The 18,562-nt window shown below is 38.3% G+C and overlaps 1 protein-coding gene across 1 annotated transcript in view; it reads right to left on the bottom strand.

Annotated features, from left to right (window-relative positions):
- LOC108790770 (dystrophin-like) overlaps positions 1–18,562 on the bottom strand; it is a 505,563-nt gene that overhangs the window by 437,750 nt on the left and 49,251 nt on the right. The window contains exon 4 of the mRNA XM_018561111.1: positions 14,600–14,868. Coding sequence (XP_018416613.1) covers positions 14,600–14,868 — 269 coding nt within the window. The remainder of the gene's footprint in view (positions 1–14,599; positions 14,869–18,562) is intronic.

Raw genomic sequence — 18,562 nt, 5'->3', positions numbered from 1 at the left:
GCCTGTCTTACATAAGAAGCAAACACAATTAAGCACTTTGGGATATATTGATGAATGTTTATCAACTTTTACACATTTTATAATTGGATTCAACAAATAAAATATGTGAATCTGGGGTGAAAGTTGTGTGGACCTTCTGTGAACACTTGAATATATATACCCCTTTGACATCAAGTAATCTGTGATGTTTATCACTATAATTTACATAGGGATGAGCTCAGGTTTGTTCCACACCTGAGCTCACCCGAATTGGGAAGTTAGGCATCAGTACATGCCCTATCAGCTGCAGCCGGGCATTCCCTGCCCTGCTGTATGTAAACAAAAGGGTAAAATGATGGTAACATCATATTATGGCCACATGGAAGTTACAGAGAAAAAAAGTTATTGGACCTGTTATGTGACCTGACAGCAATTTCTGAATAATTAATATTGCTGAGTCAAGATAAAGTCTGTTAATAAATCAATTTATTCTTTTAAAGCCAAAATGTCTGCAGTCCAAACTGTCAAACATGATTTGAATTTGTGATGTCTTTAGGTCACCAGTGATATGCTGGTCAGAACTAATGTTTAAAGCAGAACTCTGGGTAACATTTGTATTAACCCTTGCATTGGGGCTACCCCTGCACTGCAAGGGTTAAAGGGTTATTAAACCTACAGGTGTTTTTGCATATATCTACTGCTAGCAAGCAGTAGATAAATGCAAAAACGTAAAAAAAAAACCCCTTTGAAATAGGTTTAAATTTACCTGTGTCTTCGCCGTGCGCTCCTGTCCGAAAATCTGAAAAATCTCGGGCGGCCGCAAAGGATTGTGGGGCGGGCGCATGCACAGTTCAGATTTTTGGCCGGGAGACGAGGAGAGACACAAGGTAAGTCTATGGACGGTGTGCACCCGCATGCAGACACCGTGGGACAGGAAGTGCCAGCAAGGACAGAGGAGTCAGCACTGGATCGGAGACCCGCAGCACCGCTGGAGAGAAGGCTGAAAAGGACAGGAAAGAAGAAGATCGGATTAAGAGTCATCATTTAGGGTAAGTGCTTAGACTAACATTGGGGGGAGGGAAAAAAGTTTTAGACTTTAATGTCACTTTAAGTGCTTTTTTTTGCCTAGGGTCAAAAATAAAAAAGTTATACTTACCTGATCCCCTAAGCTGACTTGCTCTTAGATCAGTCCCTGAAGCCCCTCTTCCCACTCTGCTGCAGCGGTCTAAGGTCCCAGATTCATCATGGTCTACACACAGTGTATAGGACGTGGGGACAATACCATCACTGCAGTGTAGGAGGAGACAGACAGGAAGGTGCGCTATCACAGCCGGGCGACTTATTATTATAAATATTATTATACAGGATTTATATAGCGCCAACAGTTTGCGCAGCGCTTTACAATATAAGGAAGACATTACAATCACAATACAAATCAAGACAATATGGTAAGGAGGGCCGTGCCCGTGACTTAGAGGTTTGGGTGAGTATAACTTTGTTATTTTTGACCCTAGGCAAAAATAAGCACTTAACCCTTGCAGTGCAGGGTAGCCCCAATGCAAGGGTTAATAAAAATGTTACCCCGGAGTTGCTGTTCATGAAAATGGATTGCTTTTTAGAGCACCCAGTTAAAAAAAAAAAAATATGTTAAGGTAGACAGTTTAAGTTTATCAAGATCAGTTAGATATCCAATTATATAATAGTTCAAGTTTTTTTGCAAAAGGACAATGTGGTTGATTTATGAAGAGCTGTTTGCTTTCCTTTGGGGATTTTCACTTTGCAGAAACTAACCAATCACATGCAGGAAAAATTGAACAAAAGAAAGGATTTTTGCTTACATATTACATGATGGAAGTCAGCAAAGCTTCACCTCATGCACTAAGCTAAGGGAAAATTCCCTTGCTCGGCTATTCTGCCCGGTCCCTCTGTGGAACCGAGCAGAATAGAAAAATAGTTAAAAAAGTAGAAAAAAAAGATTAGAAAATGATTGTTCGGAACTAGCAGTGACAGCAAGCTCCGCCCAACTGTTTTCTATTGGCCGAACACACCATAGGAATGCATAGCTAGATTCCTATTGGCTATTCACTTTTGCACCCGCCCTCTGCTGCTGTCAATCACCAGAGGGGGACCTGATGGGGAACTGCAGGTCCCCCTCTGCTGATTGACAGCCAATAGGAATTTGGAATTTGAAATAGCCAATAGGAATCTAGCTATGCATTCCTATGGTGATTTCTTCTTTTTTTTTTCTTCTGATGGCAGCCAGTGGCTCCGATGTCAGAAGAAAAAAAAAAAGAAAGAAACCGAGCAGGGAAAGGTTTACTCTGCTCGATCAAGCAGAGTGAACCTTTCTGGGAGATAGTGTTTCACTCCCTGGTGGCCGGGAGCCTATTAGACTCCCAGAGCATCCGGGGGAGGAATGACAAATGGCGTTCCTGGTTACCAGGTAACCAGGAACGCCATCTGTCATTACACACTGAGAACATGGAGAGGCCGCTCTCAGTGTGTAATGACAGCGTCCCTGGTTAGCTGGTAACCAGGGAATGCTGATTTCTCTGAAAGTGGCCGGAGCTAGCCGTGAGATGACGGCTGGCTCCGTCCAGCTGTCAGAAGCAGGCTGTCAGAATGGCCAGCCGCTCAGCCAGCTTCGGCTTTCACCTCGGCTCATACGAGCCGAGGCATATGCCTTCGGCTCGACTGAGCCGCTCGGCTGACTTCGGGAGCTGTACGGGCTATACTGAATAGCCCGTACAGCAGCCCTTCGGTTCTACCGAACCGAAGGGGTCCTGGGGCTGAAGCTAGCCGAAGGATCAGCCGAAGCTACGGCTAGATCCTTTGGCAGCTTAGTGAATGAACCCCATAGTATTTGAGGTTGAATAAAGACATAAGTCTATCAAGTCCAACCTATTGCGTGCATTTGTATGGTTCTGCTGAGGTGTGCGTATGTAGAGGTCCCTGTGTCATCTCATGCGTAAGAGTACCTGTACCCTTATATATTACGGTCCCTCAGGAAATCGTCCAAAAGCTTCTTGAATGATTCCACACTCTTTGCTGAAATCACTGCCTGTCAGCACAATAATCTGACCCCTTTATGTACAGCTGTGGGGCAGGGAATACCCCAACCGGCAGCTGATTGGGTGGGGGGCTTCATGTCCTAGGTTCAGAGTAGCTCATATTCAGACCGGGTATGGTCTAAACGGGAGCTCATCCCTAGTTTGCAGTAAGTTGAATGCACCGTTGCTGTATAATGTGACATGTTAGGAGATTATTCATGCTGACTGATAAAGTAACTGATAAGTCTACATAAATTTAGTTCTTTAGCACCACCAAATCACCAAGTTCTGTGCTGAATATATAGAACCATTCCCATTGGTCCCTTTACCCACTAATATCCTGGAAACATTTCTGCAAATATACCTTTAAGGGCCAGTTTACCATCATGTGTAACCCATACAGCTGGGAAAGAACATACAAATGTCATAGATATTGCATGAGGTTGGAATCAAATACAAACCACCATATACTCTTTATATGGTCAAATGTTGGATTCCACACTACTAAAATGTATGCACCGGAAAAGCTGTTTTTCATAAATGTTTGTTGTTTATTTTACCTAATTCCTAAATTCTCAAACAAATCCTCACTGTACAAATGCAGCAAACTCAACTAGGACAACAGTCTTTCATTACAGAAAGCAGCTCTGGATAAAATCTATGATTTCTCAGAGTATACAGCTTCGTTCTTGCAGTACGCTTGAAATGTAATATTGATGGAAAAGTAGCAAGGGCATGTTATGCTATCAATAGGTATAGGCAAAGCTGAAAACATAGCATGCCATTTCTCTATTTATCCCTTTACATCTCAGCTGAATCTTTTCATTTCAGATACAGCATTATTCAAATTGGAGTGTGACAGATTTTCTTCATAAAGAACTTTCATTTTTAGTATGAACAGGTATGCCAGAAGAAGATTTACCAAGAGCCGCCAGCTTGCTTTAAACCTGGTTTTCATTTTCTCTTTTAACTCCAGTTTTAAGGCAATCTGCACATCTCCAAATGTCTGACTGCTATGTTTTACAGAAAAATCGCAAGGCACAGTAGAGCTGTACTGTAGACAGAAACAAAGGCTGAACTCTAATTCTCTGCCAAGCTCATTCAAGGGCTGGTGTTACTGACTTCATCATTTTTATGGAACTGTTTCCCAGCACTAAAGGAAAACATCACAAAATGGCTATATTGTGCTGTCTACAAGGCTTGTAGAAATCTACAGAAACCTGTTCATCACCTTGTGGATATAGTACATATAGTTATATAGTATAGTGGATATATACAGTGGATATAAAAAGTTTACACACCCCAGTAAAAATGCCAGGCTTTTGAAAAGTAAAAAAAATCACTCCAAGATAAATCACTTCAGAATCTACCTTTAACGTGATCTGTAATCTGTAAATTCAATTAAAAAACAAACTGAAATTGTTTAGTGAGAAAATAAAATAAAATAATGAGGCTGCATGTTAAATTATGAATTTGGCTGTGTTCATAATTAACCAATCACATTCAAACTAATGTTAATTAGTAGTTAGTACACACCTACCATCAATTAAAGTGACTTTGATTAAGCCCATATTAAGTTCAGCTATTCTAGTAAGATTTTTTGACATGTACACAGTTGCTTCTTACAGCAAAAGTCATAGTCCACAAAGAGCTTACAAAGCATCAAGGATGTCTCATCGGAAAGGAATTAGTCAGGAGAAGGGTACAACATTTTTTCCAAGGTATAAGGTATACCGTGGAACACAGTAAAGTTGGTAATCAACAGGTGGAGAGAATATGGCACAATTTTGACAAAATTGTTGAAAAAACAAGAAGAAAACTGGTCCACGAGGCTGCCAAGAGGACTACAGCAACATTATAGGAGCTGCAGGAATTTCTGGCAAGTGCTGGTTGTGTACTACATTTGAGAATAGTCTCTCGTATTCCTCATGTATCTGGGTTGTGGGGTAGGGTGGCCTTTTCTTACTAAGAAAAATATCCAAGCCTGGCTACATTTTGCAAAAACCTACAGTACATCAAGTCTGACAAAAGCATGTGGGAAAATGGGTCTGATGAGACAACATTGGCCATCATTTCAAGAAGTATGTTTGGTGGAAAAACAACACTGTGCATCACCAAAGAACACCATACCCGCAAGGAAGCATGGTGGTGGCAGCATTAGGCTTTGGGGCTGTTTCTCTTCAGCTGAAACTGGGGCTTTAGTCAAGATGTAGGAACGTATGAACAGTTCCAAATAGCAGTAAATTTTGGCATAAAACCTTCAGGCCTCTGCTGAAAAGCTGAAGAGGAATTTTACCTTTCAGCATGACAATGACCCAAAGCATACCTCCAAATCAACAAAAGAATGGCTTCACCAGAATAAGATCAAAGTTGTGGAATTCTGAGTGATTTATCGTGATCATTTTTTAAAACATTTTTACAGGGGTGTGTAGACATTTTCTATCCACTTCACTAACAATAAAGCCACACAAAACAATAAATCAATATCATGTGGACACAAAAATAGAATATGCTGAATATAATTAGTAGATCACTGATCTCTCATTTGTTAAATATACTTGCCCTTTAACTGTAAGCACTATGCCTATGAATAATATACTGCATATAACAGTATATGTATTATACCAGTATGGAGAATCTGTCATATTTCCTCTAAAGAATAAGCTCTTACAGCAGCTCCCTCATAGTTGCAGTGAACAAGCAGAAACCATTTATATTGAGCAGAGACACACCTCTACAGTGGAGATAGGGAATTCCCACAAGTCCCTCTGTCTTTCTATTTTATCTTCTGGAAATAGGTTTCAGTGTATTCAGAATTCAGCAGAGGGCTTACACAACTTCTGCTATTTTACTGGTTTTTTTTACACACTCTTTAAACATTAAACTACAGAAAAAATACATTTTCAACCCATCTTACTTTTCCCTTATCCACTGCAAGCAAATATACTTTTCTTTAAAAAGGTAATTGAGGTCTGACAGATATCAGATGAATAATAACAATGTGTAGCGGTAGGGATGAGTTTTAACTCTAATTCAACAAATTGTCCAAAAAAAAAAAAGGATTCACAAGGCTCGTGCCTTAGTTGCAATGTAACGTATACTGAAAATCTTATTAGATGGCACTGCAGATGTATATAAAAACTCATTGATCATTTAAACCACTGTGCCAGTTTTAGTTTTTTTTTTAAGTCTTATAAAGATATTACATAGGGGTTCATTTATAAATGTTCTGCTCTGCATATAGCCAAACAGATGCCATTTACACAGCACTAGCACCCTTAGATGGCCCTGCTGAGTATAGGAAATTCCTATGTTCAGAAGCCATATACAGATAATACTTAGGGGTTCATTTATAAAGGTTTTGCCCGGCGCATAGCTGCACAGATGCTGTTCACGCGGCACTAGCACCCCTAGATGACGCTGTTCAGTTTTGGAAATTCTGATACTCATCAACACCATCTAGGGCAGTGGTGGCGAACTTTGGCACTCCAGCTGTGCCAAAACTACAAATCCCAAGATGCATCTGCCTCTGGGAGTTATGTCTGTGGCTGTCAGAGCCTTGCAATGCCTCATGGGACTTGTAGTTCCAAAACAGCTGGAGTGCCAAGGTTCGCCATCACTGATCTAGGGGCTATATGCTGGGCAGGACATTTATGAATGAACCCCTTAACTGTCTATGTATGCAGTCAAATTTGAGAAAGCTCCATTACATGTTTGTTATAAGTTCCTATTCACACAGCATACCTAAAAATATATTTCTTAACCTTTAGATGTTTCTTGGGTTAAGGCCTTTGTGCAGATTTCAGGCTAGCCTGAGCAGTTTGAAAGTAAAACTATAGGGACCAAGTAAGGGACAGGCTGAGCTTCCTGTCATTAACATACAATGCTTCTAAGTCTGTAACCCTGTGTTAGTACATACAGTGTCCAAATCTAGTTTACAACTGATTATGAGATATACCAGCACAATACAGACAGGATTTATTAGAGTAAACATATCTACCCACAGCCCCTTAACATTACATAGGGGGGATGCTAGGTAGGATTTTTAGCAAGTAAAGGGCACACAAAATGTAAGTAACAATTTTTTTTTATTATGCAATGTGAATCAGAACATATAACAAATATAAAATAGGTGTTATTCCAATTTGGCTGTAAAAGTGGAACTGCACTTTAAGTGTGAAAACTATCAGTCGCTTCCCACTTGGCATACTGCATATGAACATCCCCTGTAGGTCTTAGTTATGCTGGCCATGCACTGGTAGATTTTTAGACAACTATATAAAACATTTTGTCAGAACATTTGATGACACCATCAGAAACTTGATGAATGTTGTTAAAAATGTTGTTTGATTTTAACATTTAAATTTGGAAATGAATGGAGTTTCCTGAATGAAAACCACATGCACTGTTAGAATTTCTTCATCTTTGTGGTCAAAATCGATTTTCTATTTGACCCCATTATCTATTAGAATATGTAAAAAATCCAAAAACCAAGTTTTTTCCAGCACAATTCTATTGGTGTATAGCTGGCTTTAATATTGATACTAAATTGCAGCTGAACACTGAGCTCGGGAGTGGCTACAGCTTGCAGCTTGTGGTCTTGGAGTGAAGATCAACAACTAATGTGTGTGGCTCTCCATCAATTGATTACCATGATTAGTCAACCATAATGATCATAGGGAAAGTCTGTTACTTTGTTATAATAACAAATATTTCCTCTGCCTGCAGCACTATGTCTAACATTCTCTCCTGTGTGCAGACCCATAACTATGTGTGAAGCAGTCTATAATAAATACATTAATGCTGAACTCCAGGCAGATAAAAAAAAGACACAAATTTATGCAAAATTGTATTAATTAATACATCCTGTGTCAATACCTTAATTTAACCTCTAATCCCTGTGGAGCAGAGCTCAGACTTGGGGAAGGAGAAGCAGCAAAGGAAGCTCAGAGTTGCTGCAGTGCAATAATTTCAATACAAATGAGTAAACTAAATGTGAGATTGTACTCTATAACAGGAATGAGCTTGGAGTGGTGTCTACTTTACAAAAATAGCCACCCTCCAGAAGGAAGGACAGTGTCAACATGAATTCAGAGATGATTTGAGGATCTACAGCCGAGTGATACACAAATACGATACATTTTTGTTCATTGTTAAGATACTTGAATGCATTTTTAAAATGTAGTGTGTCTTCAATCCATGAAATATGTGTAAAGCATAGCAAAGTAGAATGCACCAAAAGTACTGAAAGTACAAAGAAGCAACATTAAGCGGGAAAATACATTTATTACAGGAAAGGTCTTTGTCCAAAGAGAGATAATTTGCCAAGTCCTAAGTATATTTGGTCTTATGATGGAAAATCAAATGTAAAATATGGCTGCCAATGTGCCACTGAAATCAAAGGGGGCTTCCCACTTTTTGAGCAAAATGTTTACTTAATCTTTACCTGTGACCAAATACTTTATTTTGTTTTCCTTCTTTTCTTCAAATAATCAAATACATGAATTAAATGAATGCAGTTAGTCTTCAACAAGCAACACAAAGAAAATTAAGCTAGCGAATCAGGCCAAGGATTCAAAATAACCATATAATGTAAAATGTCCGTTGTCAACTTATTACAGTTCAGTGTAGGCAAAACCTAAGTTTTAGGCTTCATTTTCCACCTTGATGTTTTTCTGATGTAAAAGGAAATTGAAATTCTACCTAATTTAGCTTTTACCAATCATGACCAGACCAACAGAATGTAATAAAGGACTTATAAATAGAAGTGGGACAGCTTAATTCATATTGATTGTAGACTTTGATGCAGACAGCAGGAGTCCAGATAAAACTAAAAAAAGTTCTTATATAGACTTCAAAGCATGCTAAGCAGTTGTCTGCAGCAATTATATGCTGATAGTTTCTACAAAGCCCAAATCACTGTGGGAATGAACAGTACACAAGCCTCTATTTATGCTAGCAGATGTTTCCTCCAATGTGCAAAGAGGTAAGCCTTCTTACCGTCATTGATGTTCCTAATATGCAACCATCTGTATAGGTAGATACATTTTCTTTTTTAAAACAGTTTTTATCACCATTTTTATATACACATGGACACAAAATACTCCCTTTAATAAATGGGACAGTTCTTACTTTCAAATGTCTACTAGAATTCATACAACAGATAGAAAGGAAAGCAATACATTGCTTTACTCTGTAAAATTTGTGAGCACATAGTAAATAAAAGGAAATGATATGGATAATTAAAGGCCCTTATTAAATGGAGCCATGACAAATCTTCCGTTCTTGTTTGTGGCTTTCTCAAATTTGACTGCAAACATGGAAATACAGTTTAAGGGGTTCATTTGTAAACAAGGGAGGGCTGGGAACCTTTATCTTTAGGGGTAACCACAACTAACTAGCTAATGTTTAATGGTCGGGACAGATTTCTCTGGGCTTAAGAAAGTGTAATATGCAATGTATGCCACATTGCCTGAATGGATGGCAGGTGCTATATAATGCTCAGCAAGGTGAGAATTTGATGCACTTCTCTCCTTACTTGTCTCTTCACCCCACTGGCGCTTTGTTAATAAAGTTTTACATGGGATTGTTACCTGGTGTGCAAATTGTGACTTTGTTTATATATATATATAATTCCCTGAATGAGTCACTGACTGCACATTACACTATGATTCCTGTCTCCACTAAGGGCCACCAGTTCAACATAACTTACTAGGACTGGCCAAGCAGGCAAATGCTCTCTGCCCACCAACTCAGCCCCCTCTTGCCCATAACAGCATTATGGACAATAACAATATTTTACAGGGTATATCAGAGTTCATGGAGCATGAAAAGTTCTTACAATCAAAGAACTCTAAAGTGACCTCTTAGATATCTTTATTTTTATAGGCCTGGATAACATTTTAGAGATATACAGTATAAATGATTGAAACACATTCCCTACTGACATAAAAGTAAGACAGATATATACACTGCAGAAAATATAGCAGTGTCCTTGCCAGTTATGTTAGCTGAAAGTGGCATAGATGCTGGAATCTGAGCTCAGTACTGCATTTACGACAGTGACACCTATTTACCCTATGTCATTTAATTTGTTTATTGGAGAACTCACATGAGATATAATTTGCACAACTTCAGGATCTTCAGGCTAGTTATGGGAATTATGCAGTTCTTTGTGGCACCTCTCTCTAGGTAATCATTACTGTGTAATTCCAGCTAGGCCCTGGCCTTGAATATATTGAAGCTCTTCATCTCTTTAACATTGTGTGCACAGGGGCTCTTATAAAACAGAAGAAAAATTTAGCTGTTTGCATGTATCAGTTAAGGAAGAGTTATCTATCATTTCTATCTTAGATTAGCATCTAAGTATTAGAAACATTTAAATTGTAACCTGATTTGTTTCCTGATTCTCCTATCTTTTTAAATTTGGCCTTGCCAATGGTTTGTATATTCAGAATGGTGTTTTCATAGACTGGGGTTAGCAGAATTTACAAGATCACCTAAGCAATGCCACACTTGTATGGAAAAGAGGAGTTTGAGCCAAAGCTCGGTAACACCGAAGAGCAGTACACTCAAAGATTCCCATTACTACTTAATTATGTCCACACAAAAAGTAAATGTCAGCTTTTACTATCTGTCTGATGTATACTAGTAGTGAAGAGGACCTTCTACTCTGCCCTAAACTACCCTAACTTCCATATTAGAAAAATTACATCACAGGAGTTTGGAAACTCTCCCATATAACTCTTACAATAAGTTTAAGTGGAGTTCACAATGACTTCTTATATACTGGGAATATCTTTGCCTGCAGGTTAACTGGTAAAAAGTAAGAAGAACCTCTACTTCAGGGGTCCCAAAAGTGGTCAAGGTTGTCCCCCACATATTCATGGGACTATACAAGAGGACAATAAAATGGCTAGTTGTCAACTGGGGTCAATTAATGTCTAGAGGCCGGTCTGGAGGTGGTCAATAAATGATGGAAGGTCAATAGGGGTCAATTAATGTTTTGGGGTCTTTGTGAATCTCCTCACATCACTAGTTTTAAAGATGAGGTGGCTAGCTGCTATATATCATTAGCCAGGGTTGGATAGTCAGCCGCCAGCAAGAGCAGCTTTAAGTTGTCTGATTGCAGTGCATTTGCTGATACCAAGAAGATATGTCAACAGCACTAAAAATAGCTCTTTTGTATTAATATTTAATTTTTATTGTTATTATGATTATTATTTGTCGTGCTATTTTTAACTTAATATTTATTTTCATATAATAAATGTTTGGGTTTGATTGGGTTTGTGGACCCCTGCCCTCTAGGCAAGTACATGATTTATGGTGAATAAATGCTTGTCACGGATTACCATGACTTTATGTGAATTTTGGTTCTACAAAAAAAATCTTCTCCTTCCAACTTGGTGAAGAAGCAATAACGTGTACTGCATTTTGGCCATCCAGTCGGGCAAATTGTGTACAGCTGCAGTGAATTTTGCTTCTTTGCTCAAATAAGACTGATTTCAGTTGAGATGCTTACAGGAAAAATAATTGATATTGCAAATTGCTATCCTGCCCTGGTAGGGAGTATGTTGCTTTAAAGTGTATTTCCACTTTTGCAGCCAAATTTGGATTTTATATTTGTTACATATTTCTCATCCACATAGCATAACCTTTTTTTATTTATTTCTGCTTGCACATGCCCTATTCTGAAAGAAAAATTCTTCTTTGTACTTAGTTTTGCTCTGGAATGCATTGTATGTTAATTAGGGGAAGCTCAGTCATTCTGTCTCTAGTCTTTCTACGGGGACAGTCAGAGTCACTTGGAAATAAAGAGAGAAGCTTGCAAAGACCTGCTACACAAACACATCTAAAAGGTAAGAAACTTTTTGTAAAAAAATAGTTTTACGTATGCTGTGTGAATGGGAACACATAACAAACATGTGGTGGAGGTTTCTCAAAATTGACTGCAAAAGTGGAAATATACTTTAAGTAACAGCAATGTGGATTTCATTTAGTACCCCTGCAGACAACCATGGAAAAAAATAACCGCATACAGAAGCAAACTGTTTGCATTGTGGTTTTGTAAGCAAGTTCTACAGATGAAGAGCCAAGAACAAAACTTTTGCCTACAAGAGGAGAAACTAAAGTAGCTTCCATTATCATTTTTAGTTAAGAATGTAATTTGTATACAGCCAATAACTGTAACCTTCATATTGCTTTCCCTTAGAAACAAGTGTCCACACATGAATCTGTGTTAGTAAATGCAGTTGCAGATTCCTTAGCTACGTCTTCTCCGGCCAATGTGCCAACTGACGTATACGCCTAATCAATTTCTTTAGATGATTCTAATTCTGAGCCAGTGAGCTAAGAAAACACAAGCTGTATAGTGCAGTTTCATACATCATCAAATTCTGTACAAACAGTAATGACTGCAAAAAGCTTTGTTCCTGTAACTTGCAACAAATATTGTAAACTAAGTTTTGCTAAATAGAAGATCTTTTTATACCATTAGGCTTTTAAAGTTATGATAAGCTGACAAATGGTAGACTTGATAATTGCTGATTGTTAGTCTTGTATTAATAAATTGGCTTATTATTTAGAACTGACCACTAAAACAAGTGTATAGAGCACATCTACAAATCACAACTAATCTTATTCAGATGCTAAGAAAAATAAACATTTTTGTAAAATTTTGAACTGGGTTTTTGGGTTAATTTATTTACGTGTGGAGTACAGACCATGAAAAGTGAGTTTTCACTAAAGTTTGGTAAAGTTAAAATAACAACAAATTAAGGTCCCTACCACAACATACCAAAAACAGTACCTGCACTATTTACCCAACACAGCACGTTCCTTGTGGTGCATTGCAACAGGTTAAGTGTGTCCTCTCCCCACTGTCACTCACTACTAAACCAATTACTAATAGGAAGTGTTTAAGTAGAAAATATTGTAACTGCAATAGTGACATCGGGTGAGGATTTCTGCACTATTCAAAGTGTATATCAGGGTATGGCATAACAGTAATATCCTAGATGTGAACGCTTACTATATGTGGTCTGTTTAATTCAACATGAATGTCTACATCACTGACTTTTACATTGCCTGCAGATAATCATTATAGAATGCACTGATACTATTCTATTCTCTGGAGCACCTAAAGTGCAGGTTGCAGCTCCTGGAGGAAAACCCCAACACTGTTAACTGTCACCCATACTAACAGTTTCAGGAAACATGGAGATCAATGTTAACAATGCAGCCTCAGGCAGAGATAACTCATGTAGAGATAACTACATTAGCCAAAGTCATAGGCCTATAGGCATGCATGTAAAGAGTGAAATTGGTACATGACGTGAACTCTTCTATCCCAATGCAAAAAATAAAACATTTAAGCAGTGAAAATAATCATTTGACTGAATATGGCAAAAGGTTATCACAAGACAGCTAGCCTAGGGGTTAGGAAAGTATAAATGTGGCCGTATACGTAGGGCTTATTGATATTCTGCTTTAATTTTTTGTGGATCAAGGTCATATTATGGACTTCTTGTCTGCACTTAGAACAAAGCTGACAGTGTGCAGTATCTCAGTTCAAAGTTTGGAAGTTACACTGAGCATTGATAGATGCAATTTAATCATTTTGTTTGTGGCACTCCCCTGCTGCCCAGAACACTGCTGATTCTTGATTGGTTGGCCACGAAGGAAGTGATGCTGGAGGAGAAGGCAAGTTGACTCTTAACAATTCTAGCACTGTCATGTTGTTACCAGTGACAGAATCACTGGTGTTATATAGCCCTTAGGAGCAGCTAAGTACAATGTAACCATTCAATCTCATCTCAGTTACCTGCTGAAATTCATGTTGGACAATACTCCAAAAAAGCCTTATTTATTTCCGCCAAAAAGCAATACATGAATTACTTTGATTGAAGTTATTACCAAATCAGTAAGCAACTATCTGCAATGTAAAAACTGATCTGGTCCATATAGTATAAATAGGTGTCAGAACTGAAGTGGTTATGGTTTAGTTAATTTTTTTGTGAGTATGCAGCACCATACATAACTTAACTCTAGTGAAGCTGGCTGCTGCTTAGTGTAGAAATCTTCCTCCCCACAGTGCTGATCTGAATGGAGGACGGGTGGATGATTGACAGCATTTGTCTCCTCCAATCACAGAACTGTTTGTATTCTGGGAAAGAACACTGCAACTTCTGTGAATGGGTGGGAGAAGAGGGAGGGGAAGGCAAGCGATACCAATGGCCCCTGATCTTAACCCTCACACTGCCAGAAGATTGGCACTGTGGGGCATATCTGGTGTCAGAGGAAGAATATTTCACATTAAGCAGCAGCCACAAGGACATGGGAAACACTTTATTGGAGGTAAGTTATGTAACTGGTACTGCATACCCCTAAAATAAATGTAACTAAAATTAAGCTTTGAGCGAACAATGAAAGGTAAACAATACCTATTTCTAAAGTGTGAGAAATGACAGCTCTGCATTAAAATTACATTTGTGATGACAATTCAACAGTTTCCTAATACTTTCACTTATTTTCCATTGCTATTTATATTCTGCAGCAAGCAGAAAACTGACCTTGATTTTTCCTATGTGATCTTGAAGAGAGTCAATCAGCAAATCTCCCACTGGCTGCCAGGATCCTTTCATGGCCTCTGCTTGATGCAGTTTATGGTCCAGTTCATCCATTGCATCTTGGAGTTCCTGCAGTCTTTCAAGTGCATCTTCTAATTTTTTATGCCACTCAACTGAGCGCATATTCAACCTGTCCCACTCAGTCCTTACATCATCGACCTGCTTCTGCAGGATCCTGCTGACATTCTTGGACGGCTCTTCAGAGTGATGGTCTAGAATTGCAAACAGGGTTCATTAGCAGAAGTATTTTTCTTTTTATTATGATTTGCGGTAAGTAACATATTATTAATGAATAACTGACTATGAATTTTATATTAAACTGTGGTATGCTATAATAACTACATATGGTACATGCTTAATAGCAGGCTCCAATTATTAATCCTATTTGCCATCCAGTCTATGCTGTACTGAGGTATTAAATCATTTAAAAACATTTTCTGTCCAAAAAAAGTGGTGCTCAAAAGGTGCTTGTTTGACTTATTTGCTTGTTAAATAAAATGCTGACACTTTCTGCTTAGGTTACATTGACCTAGGCAGAAAATGTCATATAATAAAAGGTCATACAATAATAAAAATATGTGTTGTTCTGAGCACTGCAACCACAGTAAAGCATGAATAAAGGAGCACGACTGGACAAAGTATTTTTTTTTACATTCAGCAGCCCTGGAGTATACATATCTGCTCACAACCTTTGTAAGTTTTTTTCAGGGTAAAACAGCCATAGAAAAGCACCATTTATGCCTACTGAAACCTATGCTAAAAGCCTCATTTTACTTTCACCCAAAACTAATTAGATACATTGATGGTGCAGGTGAATCCAACAATTTAAATGTCTTATACCTATTGTGCTTTGGAATCAATGTTTGCATAAGTATGAGAGGGAACACTCGGGAGTTAGTGTGCCACACAGTGCAAACATGCTGTGCATACTAGAACATTATGGCAAGAGCCCATCCCCACCCTGCAGAATTAATTTCTGCTATAAATGTGTGTTCTTCAGTTTAGATATACTTTAAAAACTGTACAGTAATCATAAGTACAAAACCAGAATGCTCAGTGAAAAGGAATATTGAATTAATAAAAAATGTACCATCAAAAATGTTTGTTCCCTGAGACTCTAAGGCAATTCAATCATTATCCATCTAAAATGCCAGTAGCTACCTTTTGTCTTTTTGTTGTGTTGCTGTGCAAACATATTACAACAACAGCTTGTTAGCATCCAGCTACAAAGTAAGCCAGGCCCATGAGATTGTGGGGACCCAGCATAACCACTCTTCCCTTGTATTTATGTTATATTCTATGCAGAATAAAACTTATATTGCTTGTTGTTTGAGCATCTAGAAGGCTTGTGACAACTGAATAAAATTAAATTGTACACACCCTTATTACCAAATTAGTGCATAAATCGAACCTGTGCCTTTTATACGTTTAAAGTAAATGTCAGAAGACACCACAGGATGCCTGGTCATGACTTTATCAGACAAAAAAAGCTTCATCTGTGCTCCTCTTTAATTTAGTTTCACTTTGTTACTAGAGCCTCACTTTCCCTGATTTCATGGCTAAGCCCTTGCATTTGCCATTCCACCACCCAAAGACACTGTCTTAGTGACCAGTAGGAGCACTCTCATTTGACAGGTGGATGGTTGTTGGTGGTGCTTAACCATGAAGTCAGGAAATGTCAGGACCCAGTGACAAAGTAAAATCAGAGAGGGGCACAAAAGATGCTTTTCTGGTTAATAAAAATAAAAGCATGCAACTTGCATTTGGCTATTGTTAGGTAGGACTTTTAATTTTATATGCTTAGCCATTTCAGCCATCTTAAGTGTTTACCCTTTATGAAATCAATCAAGACCTATTTTTACCTTTTAGATATGGGCATATTAATTTGTCAATAACTTAGATACTCAAGCAATACGAATATTTTTTTAAATCTTTGGGACAAGCAAGTCTTCTTTTGAAGGTATTGCCTTCCCCAAATTATCGAATGTTCTATATAATTTAAAGGCGTTAAAGCATACAAATAGTTTTACATTTCATAAGGTTTTGACATGCATATCATATTGTTTTAACCAATGATCACAAATTTGTTTACATTTCAGCCATTCCTCCCTGTGGAAATCAGACACATTTGTAATTTGTACTGGGCATATGATTGCCCTACGTTATGACACAAATCTGTATAGTGTTTCAATGTTTCTCTTCAGTGATGTTGCACAGGCCGACATTTTACATGTAGGACTGCCTCAGTGGTTTCCAAGTAAAGAACAGGGAATTCCTTATGGAGTCAGTTTTATTCAGTGTATTTTGACCACCAACCCTGCAACTTAATTGTAAACATATCATCATCAGTTAAGTGTGTTAACATCTTGCATATTTAATAGTCATGGAGATGTAGGTCACATCCATAATTTATCTTCCTGAGGGTCATGGACTGCATTGACTTTGCCCACATTAAGTAATGGCATGTGAGGATGTTGCTGTGGCACCGGGTGTAGTAGGGAGTCACAAAAGGAGCCATTGGCAGAGTTTAGTCCATAAGCCTTATTGAAAGTCAATGCTGTTGATTTTCATCTTCGGCTCAACCTTTTTGAGTGTCCCACACATAGTGAACGTAAGAGCAAGATAGTAATTTGTTAATTAAAGTGACTACTCCTGCTTTGCACCATTTATCACTCCCACCTATAAGAAGTATGACTCTCGGAAAAGTGCCATATCAGCTCAAAGTTTTTTTTAGGTGAGATAGGATTTGTGTTCATTTGTGTGGTGAATGTAGAACATGTACATTCCAAGTGATGAGTTTCACGTTACGTGCAGCTGAGAGATAGTAAGTGCTCACAGTTATCAGTGATAAAGTATGTAGTACAGGAGGGTGTCCTGGTACAGCTCCCCTCTCTTACCAGTGCATCGTGGTTGGCACTGAAATGGAGAGATGTCATCCATAGCTGTGACCTAAAAGAATTATTGAGGAGGCGCCCTGTGCTTGGACCCTTGGGAGCTAGATACTTTATCATGGGAGAACTTGAGAGGAATGAACTAAGATTAATTAACCAAGCATAAAAAAATTTCAACAAACTGGTAAAAGTGTCTATTGCTGAGCAGGTGACTTCCAATATTACTGAAATCAGCCACACAGTTACATAAGCGTGGCTTACATGAATAACTTTAATAACATATAGACAACATACCTCATACAGTCAAATTGCATCAAACTGTGTATCCATTCCACATTGGTAGAATATAAGTATATAGATATTTGAATTCATCTAACTTTTGAACACCAAGTGATGTCAATAACTATAACTTGTGGTTGTAATATGCCGAACCAAAATGAACAAAGCTCCCTCTCTCACTTATTGTAATTTAGATTGCCTTGCACTCCTTAGCTGTAGACTTTTGGGTGAGTGCTGGATCCTCCCCCGCTTCAAGTGGAGATTTCCCTCATGATCTATTTGCATTGTCAGGTGTTCCTTAGGAATCTTTCTTTGACTTTTACTGTATTGATTCTAAATGTTGCTGAATATGAAAGCAAATTTCACACTCTTATTCGCAAGGTTTGGCAAATCTGGTTAAATGCTTTACACCATTTAGTGACCACTACAGAATAGTCAGCAAATGCAACAATGTATGGCCTTTTCTACTAGATTGTGTTGCATTGTAAGCTTGCAGTATCTGAGTGCGGTCTGTAAAATCCACATTCTGGATGATTATAGAGAGTGGTGTCTTGTTAATAGAATGTACAGGCCAGCACCTTCACCTTCACTGAGTGGTGATTCATTTTAGTCTGCCACCTTAGTTAGCAGTCTTTTGCAGTCTTTTTGTTGAGGGTGGTTGCACTTTGTGGGCACTGTCCTTGTGGGTGCCTGCAGTTGCTCCGAGAATCAGCTGGGTGATTTGGTAGGGAGAGAT

This window comes from Nanorana parkeri, unplaced genomic scaffold (genome assembly GCF_000935625.1).
Source record: "Nanorana parkeri isolate BGI_ZX_2015 unplaced genomic scaffold, ASM93562v1 scaffold500, whole genome shotgun sequence".
Lineage (NCBI taxonomy): Eukaryota > Metazoa > Chordata > Amphibia > Anura > Dicroglossidae > Nanorana > Nanorana parkeri.
The sequence above is the reverse complement of the archived record's forward strand: the minus strand, read 5'-3'. Positions and strand labels throughout refer to the sequence as shown.